This window comes from Atta colombica, unplaced genomic scaffold, assembly GCF_001594045.1.
Source record: "Atta colombica isolate Treedump-2 unplaced genomic scaffold, Acol1.0 scaffold137, whole genome shotgun sequence".
Taxonomy (NCBI): domain Eukaryota; kingdom Metazoa; phylum Arthropoda; class Insecta; order Hymenoptera; family Formicidae; genus Atta; species Atta colombica.
In genome coordinates this window covers 655,286-670,951 of record NW_017259225.1, presented here as the reverse complement: position 1 = coordinate 670,951, position 15,666 = coordinate 655,286, and the positions used below count along the sequence as shown (strand labels likewise).

Below are 15,666 nucleotides of genomic sequence, written 5' to 3'. Positions count from 1 at the left end.
ACACATACATCTACACACGCACACACACACACACACGCGCGCGCGCGCGCGCGCGTAAGCACGCACATGCATGCACATACACGTACACACACAAGGTAACCTATTACTATACCCTATACGAACACAAAAATATATATATATATATATACATAAATTTTGTATTCTTAAACTCTTTATGCTCTCTCGAGAAAAATGTTATATATATATATGGATATATTTTATATATTGTATAATTATATATGAAACACCGGACTGATTAGCGGATTTTGTTACATTGAATAGACTGGACTAGAACAATCTGTAATATATTTGATAAAACAAATATTAATTTCAAATATATGTGAAACTGAGTTATATAAATATATACGTGAATATGTACGTGAATATGTAAATAAATATATTCATTACAAATACGTAACATTATGAAAATTCATTCAAAAATAAACTATTTTAACGATCAAAACTTATATATTGAGTGTAATTTTATGTTATACATTTTATTTTAACAAATATTGTTGACGAAAATAAGCAAAATATTGTTTCGTTTTTATTTGAACGAGAAAACGATGAACTTCTTTAAGTATAAAAATAGATTTTTCTGTTTTCATAACAAGAGAATGAAAATCTATTATTTTATACTATACAAGCGATCAATATGGTAAGCATCAACATCTGACTTGTACATTGAAATTTCATCTTCAATGTAAACATATGAGATTATAAGTTATAACTGCAGCGATTTATTATTATTATTATTACTTAATAACATGATAATTCATAGTATAATATTTAAAATGGCATTGGTCTGTAACAGACGTTATAAAATACGTTATATATATTTACAGAAATTTATTGCTCACAGAAAAAGTAGAGTGAATAGAATACTTTCCTAAATCAGCCTTTGTCTCGTTAAATGCATTTTATATGACAAATATCGCTTTTTCGATTGCATTTAGACAATCTTGTTCTATGTGAAATGTTTTCGTATATGGAATGTTTTCAATATTGTGAGATGAAATAAGTATTCCACTTTTTATCCTACTTATGCTTAAGTTCAAAATATTTTGCCGCAATTATTGAAAACATGAGGACAATACTTCCGTGCGATAACGGCATACGGTACATTGCTATTCACTCGCACCTTTTCGGCCTTGCTCAAATTATTCCATACGTGAATCGCTTTGGCCTTGTTCAATGTCTTCAAAGTCACGTTGCTGTCTTTTATCTCAAAATATTTCTTCCATTTTTTATAATGAATCGGATAGAAAACCGACGGCGGATATACTGTGAAGCCGTGGCAACGGTTGGTTGTCATATCGCGTGCCTAAAAAATTATAAAACAGAAAAATATTTTTTAGCTTATTTTTTTAGCTTATTCTTAATTTTTTATTTTATTTTATTTATGAAGTGAATAATAAGTAAAAGTGTTATATTCTTTAAAAGAAGATTAATATTAATTTTACTAAAAGAAATTCGAGTAATTATGAAATAAAAAATATATAACTAATGAATATAATAAAGAGATAAGAGGAGAGAAAAAAGAAAAAAATAATATTTACAACATTGTAACAATTAATTATTATTAATTATTATTATTATTAATTATTATTAATGTATAAAATAGCATACGTACAACTAGATTAAATCGCACAAATAAAAAATTGCACACTTTAAGTAAAGAAAAAAGTAATAAATTATTATTTATAGCATTCCTATAAATTATTATTTATAACACTACTATCCGTTATCTGTTAAATGTCTGTGTTTGTAATTTGCTATTTGCGTTAGATATAATATCGCATGTTTCGAGATTCTGATATCTAGAATGCATTTTATGTATATAAAAGGTTACAGAAAAAATTCAATCATGTTTTTCATTTATAACAATTTTAATAATAATGTATATTCTCTGTACATTAATTCCTCGCAAATTAGCGAGAATTATATTCTGAATAAAGAAGAACAAATTTTTGTAATACTTGATCTCCTGTAGATTAAATCTTCGTTTTTGATTCTATATTAAGAGAGGAAAGGATCGTATTCGCTGGAGATAAATTCAATTAAATTGAAGTGAGTCTCTTACTCGCAACAAATAGACTTTGTTATTTATTTTATACACGTTACTACACTCTTGTTTAATCAAGAGAGAGAGAGAGAGAGACAGAGAGAGAGAGAGAGAGAGAGAGAGAGAGAGAGAGAGAGAGAAAGAGTTAAGTACACCTATAATTCTTAATGTCATGAAATGACTTATTCAAATTTATTCTACCTACTTATCATCGCTATCATATCACATTTGCTCAACAAATGATTAAATTCAGTTTCCTCATTCTCAAATAATTTGTCTATTTATTTGATAAATAATATTTAAAATCATCTATGTTGTAGCTATTCAATCTTTTTAATAAAAGCAAATGTCTAATTTATTGATATATTTACCAAAATTTTCTGTCTTTCTTTTCTAAAAATTAAAATAAAATTTAAATTCTTAATTTTAATTTTTTCAAGATAATTTGGAAAGTTTGACTGTTCTACTTCGTAAAATTACTTTTGTAAAGTTAAAAATGTTTATAAAGTTTTAAAAATCTATAATATAGGAAAGAAGAGGGTCACGGCGTTCAGCGTCAATCACCTTAATTACAACAAGTAATATATATTTTAAAGAACAGTACATATTATTTTTTATCTAATGTTTTACTTTATGTAAAATTTAGCTAAAATAATGTGTTATTATGCATACATGAATATAATAATTACTGAAAAGATATATTGAAAATTTCCAGTGACAGTTCATATTATATAACAAATAATGACATTGAAATAAAGTTTTTGATATACTTAAATACATGCATACTATACTTTATAGTTACTAATGTAATCTAATTTTTCAAGAAGATATTCTATTGTAACGGGTTAAAAAATCAAACTTTTTTTGCATTTTTCGCAAGTTATGGAAAATATGTTAAGGAAAATATGTATAACACAAAAGGATTTATTTCAATTCGCAAAACTTACAAAATTACGGTGGCTAGAAGGGATAGATTTATGATGTGCTCGTCGAGCGAGAAGGCTGTTACAATAGTATAGTCGCAGCAGGTATATTTCGTTATTATTTGAAGAGTATGGTCTTTCAAAAGATGGACATGTTCGAGCAAGATGAGGGTTCTCTTTATTATGGGGTCTGGATTACCTGATAAAAATTCTTTCTATGTAAACTGCATGCAAGACACGTTTTTCTCGAAATTATATTTTTCAAACTGATATCTATGATATCTCAAGATTTGACCAAATAGTTCAATTTGCAAAAATCAAAACTTAATTTTCAAAGTGACGTCATTTTTTTAGTTTTTGATATTTTTCTTTCATTCTGGTATCTACTACAGCCAAAGTATACTAATTAAGAATTATTTTGAATTTTTTGTTTCAATCGAGCATAACCGGCCTCATGTGAAGCCATGTGCAAAATTTTTTTCATCGATTACTTTAAAAAGCTGTCCACTGATAATAATTTTCATTGTTCTACATAAAAATTTTTACATATTGTTTAAATGTTAATAAATGTATGCAAAAAACCTGATATCAACAATTTACGGATCCTTTATAAAAAATTCCGAAAAAAAACGTAAAAATAACAAAAATAACCTATAACAGATATTCCCTTAAAGCTTTTATATAACAAAAAATCAAATAATATTTATTTTCTTATTTTCTGAAATTTTTCCAAAACTGTCTGATCGTCCTGACCCGACACAGATAGACTACGCCGATTAGAAACTATTTTTTTACGTCGGTAAATAAAAATTTATTACATTTAATAATTGTTTTAATGATTTTTTTCAAAGCAATAATCCTATATATTTTATGAGCTTACGACCAATTTAAAAAAAATCAATTTAAGATGAAAATATTAATAAATTTTCTTAGATGATCATTCTCTTTCCTATATATATTATTTTATATCTAAAGTTGTGTGTGTTGTAAATAATGATATTAATTCATTTAACTGAAACGTGAGTCTTTCAGACATGATCAAATAAATAATTCCTATTATTGTAGTTCCTGATCTTTTTTCAATATCTACAATACTCACATACGTCGTCGCGCAGAGTTTCTGCAATGTCCTTGTGATGACTCCGGGCCCATTGTTACCCCAGACGTCGCCGCGAAAATTCTTTCTAAGATCGCGCACGCAAGCATCAGCCACGCGTCGACCCAGCTTCGACATGTCGAATCCCATGACGCCAGCAGCAACATCGTCCCAGTCCTCTGCGCCAGCAAAATTTGTCAGATTCTCTAGCGAACTGGTGACTACTACATCCAGATCAAGGTAGATACCGCCATACTTCCACAAAGTCAAATAACGCAATATATCTGACATATGACTGACCGGCCAGTGACTTTTCTTTAAGACGCCACTGGTATACCATGCATCCAAGGGTGTCTCCTTCACGTATTTCTGTGGATCGATATGACGGATCCTGACGTTGGAATAATTAAGAAGATACCTGACGATCTCGCGTGTACTGTTCGAGAATTCCGATTTACTAATGAATAGCAAATACACGGTCATTGACGGATTCATTCGTGCTGCCGATTCTATGGCACAGGCTTGTCGAGCATTTAATATCAAGCCCTCCTCACCGAAACAAGAAGTCTCATGGAAGAAAATGTTCCTACCTGATGTTAGCTTGTCGGTATCTAAAGCATAAAAAATGTAAATAATTTTTATTACAAATGTATGTTGTGACATATATTTATTGTGATATTCACAATCTTATCAAGAATGTAAATTAAACGTTAAATCAAATTATAGCACGTTAAAATTAATTATATACAATTCTTTTTGTATAATTAATTATAAAAATTAATTATACAAATTTCTTAATGTTATGCTTAATAAAAATAAAAGTTTCTTAAATTTTACGTATATATATCTTGAAAAGGCATGTTAAAAAATTATTAAAATATGTCGAATCATACATAAGATTTTTAAGTAAATTAGTTTATTCAATTTTGTCATCTCTTTTGAAGAAATTAGTTAATAAAAATAATAAAATAATTTATTTTTTCTACACTTTTTAATATAATATAATATCTCGAACTTTTAAAAACACCGGTTAGAGTATTATTAAGTTGAATTGTTCAATGGCAATACGAAAAATAATCTAAAGCATTGAAGTACAGAAAAAAAACAGTACATAGTAGAAATATAAAGGAGAAGTTTAATATTTAATATTATATTGTGTCATTTGTACAAAATCAAATAGATGTAATAAATTTCTGATGATTGCATGATAAAATATATGGATTTGTTATATTTGATTTGAAAATACACATTTCATATTTTTTTTACAACCATGATCTTTTTATAAAAGTTATTCTATACAAAGATTTACTATTTTTATCAAGAACTTACTTTCTCAAACTTTTTAATACATATAAATATGGAATAATAATTTTCGTACTTGTTTCGAAATCAAGGCTACTTTTTGTAGTCGAAACTTCATCGTAGCATCTGATACCGTTGATTGTCGTCACATCGAGAAACGGTATTCTTTGGATAATGTTGCTCTCAGTTGAAATCATAAGGATGAGAAGCACGACGGCGAAAGTGAAACCGCACCACAATAATCTCTTCTTCATTTTGAATTTTCTCATTGAACTACGCTATACTGTTGTGAGATAAAGTTGATTAGAATAGTTTGTCAGGACAATGTTGAATATATGAAATATGTTTCTTATTTCTGCACTAAACTGTATTACACTCCTGATTTTTCATTTTCTGATTAACTTGTGGTTAGGCTTAACTTTTATCCAATGGACTTCATCTGTGATGATGTCATGGATGAAGCCCATTGGATGAAACATCAGGTTAAATTTAAATACAACTTAATCAGATAATGAAAAAAAATCTGGTCTAGAACTTTCTTTTTCGCTTTCGCCAAATAAAAATCAAATATATAGAATGTCCCGTAAGTTTTGGTCAATCGCTTTTCGTGTAGATAAAGCGGATTAAACTGAGTCGAAAACTCCTTTACTATTTAAACCATTTTGCAATTTTCGCAATAGTTAACAAAATATTAATTACTAAAAATTGCCAAATATTAGTCTTGAATAATTTTTTACTCAAATACTATTAATTTTACAGAAAAAGACAATAATCATTTATTTTCTTCTCGTAAAGTTTTGAGGATTTTTTCAGAATTTTTTTATCAACTTTTTAATACTGCATTTTTTTATTTTCACCAACATGAGAAAATACGGTATTAAGAAATTCTAAAAAAATTCTGAAAAAATTCTCAAAACTTTACAAGAAGAAAATAAATGATTTTTGTCTCTTGCAATTTTTCTGTAAAGTTGATATTTGAATAGAAAATTATTCAAGATCAATACTTAGTAATTTTTAGTAATTAATATTTTGTTAACTATTGTGAAATGGTAAAGAACTTTTCGACTTAGTTTAGTCCACTCTCTCTATACAAAAGCGATTGGCTAAAACTTACAACTTGTGTCTCACTTTAAGTTACAAACGTGTAGCACTAGCTCAATCCTAGAAAATAAACCTGTGATATTTATAGTTTATAGATGTATTTGGATGTTAGTCCTTTTCATTTACACACTAATAAAACTTGATGAGATTTGAAGTGAGCTGAAGTAAACTATTTTTATATTTAGATTAATCGTTATTACTTGTTTACTTTAATAAATATATATAATAAAAAAGTAATAATATATATATAATATATGAATATATTATCACATATCAATCTCACTTATCAGAATGCAAAAGGAACATGCATTCAACTGAGTTATGACACAAGTGAGAATTATCTGAAAATCGATGTAAATGGAAAGCAACTATTATCATGCTTATTATCTTTTATTGAGGTGCATTTTATTTTGTTGTATTTAAAATTTATATTTGACATTTTTGTATGTCTACAAATCACACACACGTAAAAAATATATTATTAAAGGTAATAAATTTCAAATTTATTTCTATAAATGTACGCGATTATTGTAACATTAGATGATATATTGCAAAAGAGAGTTGTCAATGAAAGATGATAATCAGAGAAATATATATATAGTTTATTTTTTATATACATAAGAAAAACAAAAATGGCCGCGTTTAGCAGAAAGGCATTGTTCGGCAGAACAATATTTACGAAAGGATGATCAAGTAGTACGCACGATTCCGCCTAATTTTAAATATATTTAGTACTTATCCTCACTAATTCGAAAAATTGGATAAGTGATATGACGTAATATTTTAAGTATTTGCAAGAAATTTGTATCAAAAATTTCTCATGCGCCTTCTGTATTATTAATAAAAGACGTTTTTGTTTTTCCGATGTGAAATCGATCACAAAATGAAGCAAATACTTTGTTTCACCGCGCTATTATTTGCGAATCTTACACATGTTTTTTTTTTTACGCTGATTAGATTATACTCTTCTAGATTTAGATTTAGAGAGGAATAGTTCTATCTTGGCGAAGAAAATTTCCAATAGTTACAAAATAAATATTATTATTCTCCCGAATACCGACATTTATTTTGCAATTGTTGGAAGTTTTTATTGCTGAGATGTAACTATTCCTCAAGATATTTTAAGGTTCTTTCTTAAGTTTATTTTGCTTTAGATGCTTTGTTGTAACTAATAATAATAGAGCATCTTAGATCAATTTAAAGAGGAAGATCAATTTAAAAGATCAATTTAAAAAGGTCTTAAATAAGATCTGAGTATGAATACGAACATAAAAGTAATCCGATCAGCACAAAGCGCTTACTAAACGCTGACTTCTATTGAGCGTGACCGTTGAATTACAGTACAATATATAGCAGTTATTTTATCTCATTTTTTTCATTATTATAGCCGGATTTCTCTCAAAACCACAAGGATGTTTTATCGCTTCCGAAATAATTTTAATGCTAGATTAATCAAATAATTCTCAAGTGTTTATTAAGATAAAAGCAGTCGAAAATTTATTTACTATTTGCAATTGTCTAAATTATTTAATTGCAAAATTTATAAATTCTCTTATATATAACATACATATATCATAACATACGTATTTAATATACGCATATGGATAACAAACAATTAAAGGACGAGAGAAATGTATATATATTATTTATTCGAAAAATATATGATTTTTCGTTACTTTGAACTCAAAGTAAAAGTAATAATATAAAATACATATATGAAATCGAAAATCTCTCGTTATATAATTTCGCACAATATATGTCTGATAAAATCGTTCACATTTAATTTTGTTTCGAGATACAAAACTTTAAAAAATTGATTGATGTGGATCATTACATAATATAATTTATGTGATATATATGATTGTAAATGATCATGTGTTAATTGTTATAACACAATACACGATATGTTGCATTGTATTAAGATTTCCTCAATTTATACGAGAGGAAACACACGAGAATGCAAGAAAAATCATATTAATTGATTCGAAGCGAAATTATCTTTTTTTTTAATTATTATTTACAGAGGAAGATCCAGGATGTACACGCATCTCGCAAAATTTGAAAAATTTGATATTAAGATATAGAGTTTGATATTGTGAAACATAATATTTAATTGTCAATGGATCAAAGGATTGAAATTACAAAATTTTAAAATAGTTAATTTGAAATAGTCACACGCGTAATAAATATTATAAGTAAACGGCCAGTCATTTTTGCATATTTGAGACCGACTAGGTGCAAATATCTTATTTTTATTATTTCCCTTAATGTTTCTTTTTGTTTTCATAATTTATAATATGATGATTCTGCAAATATTAAAAAAAATTAATTTTCTAGTAAGAACTATGTCATAAAAAATAATGAAGAATCTTCGTCATAAAAAATAGAAGTAAAATAGAAGACAAATTATTTAAAAATGTACGTTAGTCTTTTTATAATAAAATATGTACTGTTTAATTTAATGAAAATTATAAAGTTTTATGTAATAATAATGTTTATAATTTTCACAAAAATCAATTTTTTTTAAATATCTTCTAATTTTCATAACATAAATTATGAAAATGCCAAAATAATAGACATTGAGGAAAATGATAAAATAAAATATCTAGCCTAGCTGATTTTAAACGCAAAAACTGGCTGTTTATTACAATATCCGTCATGTGCGATCATTTTAAATTTAAAAAATTTTATAAGTTCAATTCTTTAACTCATTGGTATTTAAATGTTACGTATATTTTACGATGTCAAACTCTTTATTTTAATACATATCAAATTTTTCAAATCCGCGAGATATATACCCGAGTCTCCGTTTGTTAGTAGATCAAGTTTTAAGGATAGGAGGAGAGTTTTATTTTAAAATAATCATTATATAAAATATCTTATAACAAATCATGGCACAAATACCTGCTTTATCACTTGTAAATTCACGTTCTTTTGTGTTTATCACAAATCTTTATTTTTCCCGTGTCAAGTATTTCCTCCAGTCATCATGACACAAATATAACACAATGACGATGTCATTATTATGTCTTTTTTATCATATAAAATTAGTATTTATGATGTGTAAATTTTTTTCTTCAGAATGCGATTATTGCATGTTCTTTTTTTCGCTCACATATTAATACGCCACGCTCGCACACCGTGTTTACACGCAAGAAAAATTAAATCAGTTAATGAAATACCTCAATGGAGAACAAATTTCGTTGCATTTCGTCGCATTTCGATTTTTTATCCAGAATGAAAGGGCGTTACGCACTAATTGAACTTCGATCTGCACTGCAGCAAAATCGTCGTGGGAATAGGCGTGTTGTTCTTTCAAGGCAAGCTCATCAAATAATTACAACGAGTACCCCGCGCGTGTATTCGTGTATATGAGAGATGCGCGGATAAAACTATTACACACCATTATACACTATGTAGGCGTGTATCCTGTCACCGGAATCATTGAATTACCGGCCACTACAGGAAATATCAGCAACAAAATTGTTACATTATCAATTATTGACAAATTATTGCTATTGTAAGGAAATAACCCCCTATGAATAATCTCTGAAAGTTATTTTGCCGATTTTGGAAAGAATTATCGTCAAACTTAATATGATATACGCGTCACGATATGTATTAGTCACCCTAGTAAGCTGTAGCCACTCCGTTCCACTACCCGTATCGATTCTCTCGTTGAGGACCGACAGTTCATGACGAATTCGGGAGCAGAACACTTCAGTTGGAATAATATGAGAATCTACAGTCGGGAACGAATGTCTCTTCCCCGAGCATTATCTCACGACTAGTAGAAATGATTTAGGCTGATGTGGTTAGAGTCTGAACCAAGGTATATCACCCCTCCGCTGCTATGAATGTGCGCTCCACAATGAAATATATTTCCGACGCATGCGTAAGACCGATACCAATAGTAATGAAGATGAAGTGACAAAAAGTGTTGTCACTTTTTCCTCTGCGAGGAAATTCGTAAAGATAACTCGATGATAAATATCGTCGTGATTTATAATTGCAGATTGCCGATGCATCCGTTGAGAGATACATAGACGTTCACCCGTCACAAAACGACTTTTATTGTCAGTTAAAATTGTACAATAATGTAATACTGCTAAATCTCGCACGTGTCTACGTCATAATTGTATCGTATATTGCAGCTAATATCTTGGAAAACTACATGGATGCGAGATCATTATTTGTTATTTCACAATTAAGTATACATGATAATGCGAAATGTGCTGTTTGTTTGGCAACATTAGTCGACGGGTGTAATGTTCAACTTCTTCGCCTCCTGCAAAAGCTTTTCTATCATGGCATGCCATTCCTCAGGGCGGTTCTCGGTATACCATACGACTATCTTTTCCACATTCTTTTTTTGAGTTTCTGTACATTTTCGACATTTTGTTGCAAACGCTTCAGCGGCATGCTCTGCAAAATAGAAAATCTCAGATATTTTTATTGATATACATACAGAATGTCTTGAAATTCACGAATCAAAATATCACAGCAAGAAAGTTTTTGAAATAAATTAAATAAAAAAGTTAATGTATACATTTTTATTTCAAGTAGTAGGATTTGAGATAAACCTTTATTATTATTTTTATTTCATAAACTGTCGCTCAAAATAAAAATTTACAAATAACTTTTTTACTTACAAAAACTTTTTAAAACTTTCTTATTGTTTATTATATTTTGATTTGCGAATTTTCGGATACTCTACATATATTTTCTGAAAATCATGCAAAATAATAGTAATTTCCTACTATATAAACATTCTTTTGTCGTAATATTTTGTTATAATAATTATATTATATTATTATAATCTATTCCAAATCTTTTAGTAGATGTTTTGAGAAAATAAAAAATGTATTGAAAAATATTTCTATATGCATACAAACAATTAAAATAAATGTTATTAATTAAATTAGAGATTATCCGTCTTAATCTTAATTTTTGTTATATTCTTTACACAGTGTTAAAATATACCTAGATATATAGATATAAGTATCTAAATCGAGATTTTTCTACATTTAAATAGTACTACGTACGATATGAAATTTTCATGAAAGTAAGTAAAGGATTAAATAAAAAATAAATATATTTTTGTCCACATTATGTAATAATAATGTCATTAGAATATTAATACTTTTAATACAATTTTTTTATTACTAAATAAAAGTTGTATTATCGTTTACAAAATTAAATTCATACTAAAATATCATACGTTTGAAGAATTTCTGATCTTCTGTCATGCACGGGCCAGTATCCATGAAGCAATTGTAATACTGATTTCGAAGTTCATCATTCGGCAAGATATCATCAGGATTGATGTGATCCCACTCGTCTGAATACAACTCTTCGGCAACAACAGTCGTCAAAACGGCCAGGATGGCCAATAACCAGAAATTCGATCTATCCATAATTTTATCACTGTTAGAAATTCGTGCCTCACGAAACTGAGTATTTTATTCAGCTGGTTACATCTTTTATAGTTTACACTTACCCTTGACCGTTTCTTACGTAAATACTACTTTAAGTAAATAGTCGTTATACGTCAAATCAGTTGTAATCACATGTGTTTCAGGCAGATAAAATGGATAGAGAAGGATTAATCTAGGAAGAATTAATTAATAAGTTTTCACAAAACACGAGACATTACACGAGCATTCAATTATTTTGCTCCTAAGATAGTCATTACAGTAGCTTGCAAATTCGATGTTGGTTTAGCTGTCTCCTGGAAGTTAAGAATCCTCAACAAGCTGCAATAAAAATTGTTAGTTTTACGCTGCTCAAATACTGTAATACAGTTTGTCCTAGCTTGTGACAATGCCACGTGTAATCGTATCTTTTATTCTTGCGTTGGAATCAGTATTCGAGAACAATGTAGAACGAGTGTATTTTCTGTATAATTTGTCGTCTGCGAGTCATAAGTGGTTTCCTTTAACGAGACATAATTAATAATCAGGAAATTATGAATTATCCTGGGATATGTTTTTTTTAATTTCAGACATGATCTATGATATGGTAAATTCAAATAGATGCGTCTAAAAAATTTCTAATAATTTTAGAACTCTGGAGAAAATTTTAAAAAATGGAAATCATGTCTCAATACCTCGATTCAGAAATATATTCAAAAAATTTCTTTGAATAATATATGTATTATGTTATTGTATCTTACTAAAAATATATATTTATAAAAATATATTTATAAAAATATATATTTATGAAATATATATGTTATTATATTATATTTCTTACAGAACGAAATATTGCAATATTTTGCTAGTGCGCAATATTACAAAAATTGCAGTAATATTAAAATTGTAATATTTTATTGGAAATATTATACCAATATTGCAAAATATTGTAATTTTAATATTTTATGGAAAATATTGCAATATATTGTTATAATATTACAATTTAATAAATAAGTACGCAATCTTGCCATGAGAAGGGTACACTTTTTATAAGGAGAAACATTTAGAAGTTCTACAATAAAAGATATGCAAATTGAATTAGCGAATAGAAATTCCCAATTTTCTTTGAACGAGATATCTACTACACAGTAGATATCTCGTTCGGAGAGTGTGTCACATAAACATCTTTACGATATGAAAGTTCACGATATCAAATATATGTTCTATAGAATAATTATGTATAATTGTATAATTATGTATGCTAACAACACCAATTATTATTATATAATAATATTTGTTACATACAGGATAATCAAATACAGAATAATTGTACGTCTATCATTAGAAACCATGTAATAATTATTATAATACTATCATTATCTTTAGCAGTTTTCTGAAACGACATATCTAGAACAAACTCATCGAAAATTGGAAGCTAATTTCTCCGAAGAAAATTTTTTTTTAAATTTTTTATATAATTTGTTAGAATTTTTATATGTCAGATAGCGAGCTATATACTATCATACTATTTGTAATAATTTTGATATCAAAATAACGACAATAATATTTTGCTACTAACTTGTTTAACTGGAATAAATTTCATAATTTTTCAGTATTTCTATATTTAAAAAAAATTTTTCGAATCAAATTTTTTTTACAAATTTACATTTTTTTTAGTAATGCTGAAAAAGTCTACATTTTCTGAAATTCTTTAAACATGTAAATTTTTAAATATATTCTAGGATTTATAAAATCTGAAGAAATTTATAAAGTATTTTTCAGAAATCTTTCTAAATTATATGAAATTTTTATAAAATTCTCTATATTTATAAAATATGATAAATTTCTTAAAAGTATTATGAAGTATTTGAATTTTTCCCTTCTTTTGTTATAATTTTTACAAAGCAATATCATTGTTGGATCTTTGTCATTGATATGAGCATTTCAATTCGTGCTCTGGTGAAAATTAAGGAATCGAGTATAAGGAAAGAGTGATGAAGAAGTGTAAACAAAGCTTCTAAAAGAGAAAAATTGAACACAATGAAACATAAAAGAAATGTAAAAGCCTCCTAAAAAGAAAGATCTGATTAATTCTGATAATTATTCTGATAATTATTCTGATAATTATTAATTGCATTTATGTATAGGTATATTCATTATTGCGTTCGTACGTGCGTCACAGATCTATATTAATTATGCAAGAATAAAAAATGAAATCATTGAATCTGTTCGCGTTGTTTGAAATCCTTAAATCATTTTTTAACTTAAAATGAAATAGATATATATTTGGGCAATGAAAAGAGAAAAAGCGAAAATACTATAAGAGCAAAAAAAAAAAAATTTACAGTAATCCGGGTAATCCGTATATTTTCATTATTTCCCCAAGGAGTCTAATTTAAAAAGAAAATGGGAGATTGCTTTGAGAATGAGCAAATGTATGCGCGTTTGTTCAAAATATTTTGCATCTCAAAACTACCTTCAGGAGGCAAATTAACAAAATTTCTAAATTTTGTAAGTTTTAAAATAAAAATAAACAAGAGTAATGAAGGGCTTAAAACATTTGATTGATCAATCAGAAGAAAGAATGTTACGAATTGATCATCAAAGAAGAATGCTTCAAAATATTTGTAGCATCATGTAGACTGGATGATCCAAAAGAATACGCCAATAACAGCGAGCTCACTCAACTGTTGAGTCCACTGAACACAGCGTTTAATTTCTAATTTTCAATATGGCGTCGATCATACAACGCACTTTTGCGACCATATCTTGTTTCAGAAATCCTGAAACAAGATAAAAATTAAAAATTATAAAAGTAAAGTCCTGCGTACAATAGAAGAAATAAGGAATTAAGAATAAAGAATAACGATTCTAATCCATCGGAAAACGGATATATCGCAATCATTTATATGTATACATAATTAATCTTTATAAGGAGAACTCACGCAACAATTATGCGTGACTTGTGACTTCATAATCCCCGATTTGCGGGGATTTCGCGACGCGAGAGTTGGCGCACCTGCGCGACCGCTACTTGAAAGCAGTCAACGATCGCGCTGCATTGTGGCGATCGAATGGCCGCTTCGTCTGATGTCTGTCTGTTCTGTTCTTCTACAATTAGTTTTACTTTATTCGGTGGTCTTCACGAGCGGTGCCTCTGGTTAAACGATCCGGTAAGCCAAACAATAGTTATCCGATCAGACAACAACGCTCGAGATAACCTATAATTTGCGGATTCGCTGCGCGAATGTACCACCGAGGCGCACCTCGCACGCCCGGTGAGATTTGTTTTTCATTAAATAACCAAATAGCGGCTCCGCGGAGTACAGCCGGAATTCGCGAGCGCAATTCTTGGAGCACGTGTATAGGGTGTGTCGAGCGAATCGTCCAGCTGGCGAACGACAAGTGTTACAGATGTATAATTACTCGTCGAGATATTATCTATTAACATGTGAGACAGTGACGTTCTCATCACTGTACCTCTCATCACTTTTTGTACAATTAATGGAAGAATAAATATCTTTCGAAATCAATATTTGTTGATGTAAAGTTCTATGATTTGGAATAAATGTTCTGAACATGTGAGTATTCGTGAAATCTTGACAGTAAAGTACAATTGTACATGTAGATACAGAGTTTGTCAATTTTATTTTCTTAAGAACTTGAGCTTCTTTCATTTTTGCATCAAAATTTTTCTTTTGTTGTGCATGGATTTATTTTATTAACACATATATTCGAAAAATACATATTCATATATATATATAT

The 15,666-nt window shown here is 28.3% G+C and overlaps 3 protein-coding genes across 3 annotated transcripts in view; 1 reads left to right on the top strand and 2 right to left on the bottom strand.

Annotated features, from left to right (window-relative positions):
* The window catches only part of LOC108684626, a 22,985-nt gene extending 12,719 nt beyond the window's left edge, over positions 1 to 10,266 (bottom strand). The window contains exons 1-4 of the mRNA XM_018189047.1: positions 9,392 to 10,266; positions 5,463 to 5,669; positions 4,088 to 4,695; positions 1,069 to 1,324 (exon numbers count right to left, since the gene is read on the bottom strand). Of these exons, the coding sequence (XP_018044536.1) occupies positions 1,069 to 1,324; positions 4,088 to 4,695; positions 5,463 to 5,655 (1,057 nt within the window). The 5' untranslated portion in view covers positions 5,656 to 5,669; positions 9,392 to 10,266. The remainder of the gene's footprint in view (positions 1 to 1,068; positions 1,325 to 4,087; positions 4,696 to 5,462; positions 5,670 to 9,391) is intronic.
* Positions 10,267 to 10,536: 270 nt separating this feature from the next.
* LOC108684685 (ejaculatory bulb-specific protein 3-like) lies at positions 10,537 to 11,963 on the bottom strand. The gene is made up of 2 exons (XM_018189139.1): positions 11,709 to 11,963; positions 10,537 to 10,912 (listed from the first exon to the last, which is right to left on the bottom strand). The coding sequence occupies exons 1-2, from the start codon at positions 11,902 to 11,904 to the stop codon at positions 10,740 to 10,742; spliced, it is 369 nt and encodes a 122-aa protein (XP_018044628.1). The 5' UTR covers positions 11,905 to 11,963; the 3' UTR covers positions 10,537 to 10,739.
* Positions 11,964 to 14,952: 2,989 nt separating this feature from the next.
* The window catches only part of LOC108684696 (GMP synthase [glutamine-hydrolyzing]), a 4,829-nt gene continuing 4,115 nt past the window's right edge, over positions 14,953 to 15,666 (top strand). Inside the window, exon 1 of the mRNA XM_018189150.1 lies at positions 14,953 to 15,074. The gene's annotated coding sequence lies outside the window, so the exon portion shown is untranslated. The remainder of the gene's footprint in view (positions 15,075 to 15,666) is intronic.

What these genes read in the sequence shown, in the direction of transcription:
- LOC108684685 (XM_018189139.1), bottom strand. Translation starts at nt 11,904, where the DNA reads ATGGATAGATCGAATTTCTGGTTATTGGCCATCCTGGCCGTTTTGACG. An exon ending in AGATCAGAAATTCTTCAAAC is followed by an intron (nt 10,913 to 11,708) that starts GTATGATATTTT and finishes TCTATTTTGCAG; the next exon opens with AGCATGCCGCTGAAGCGTTT.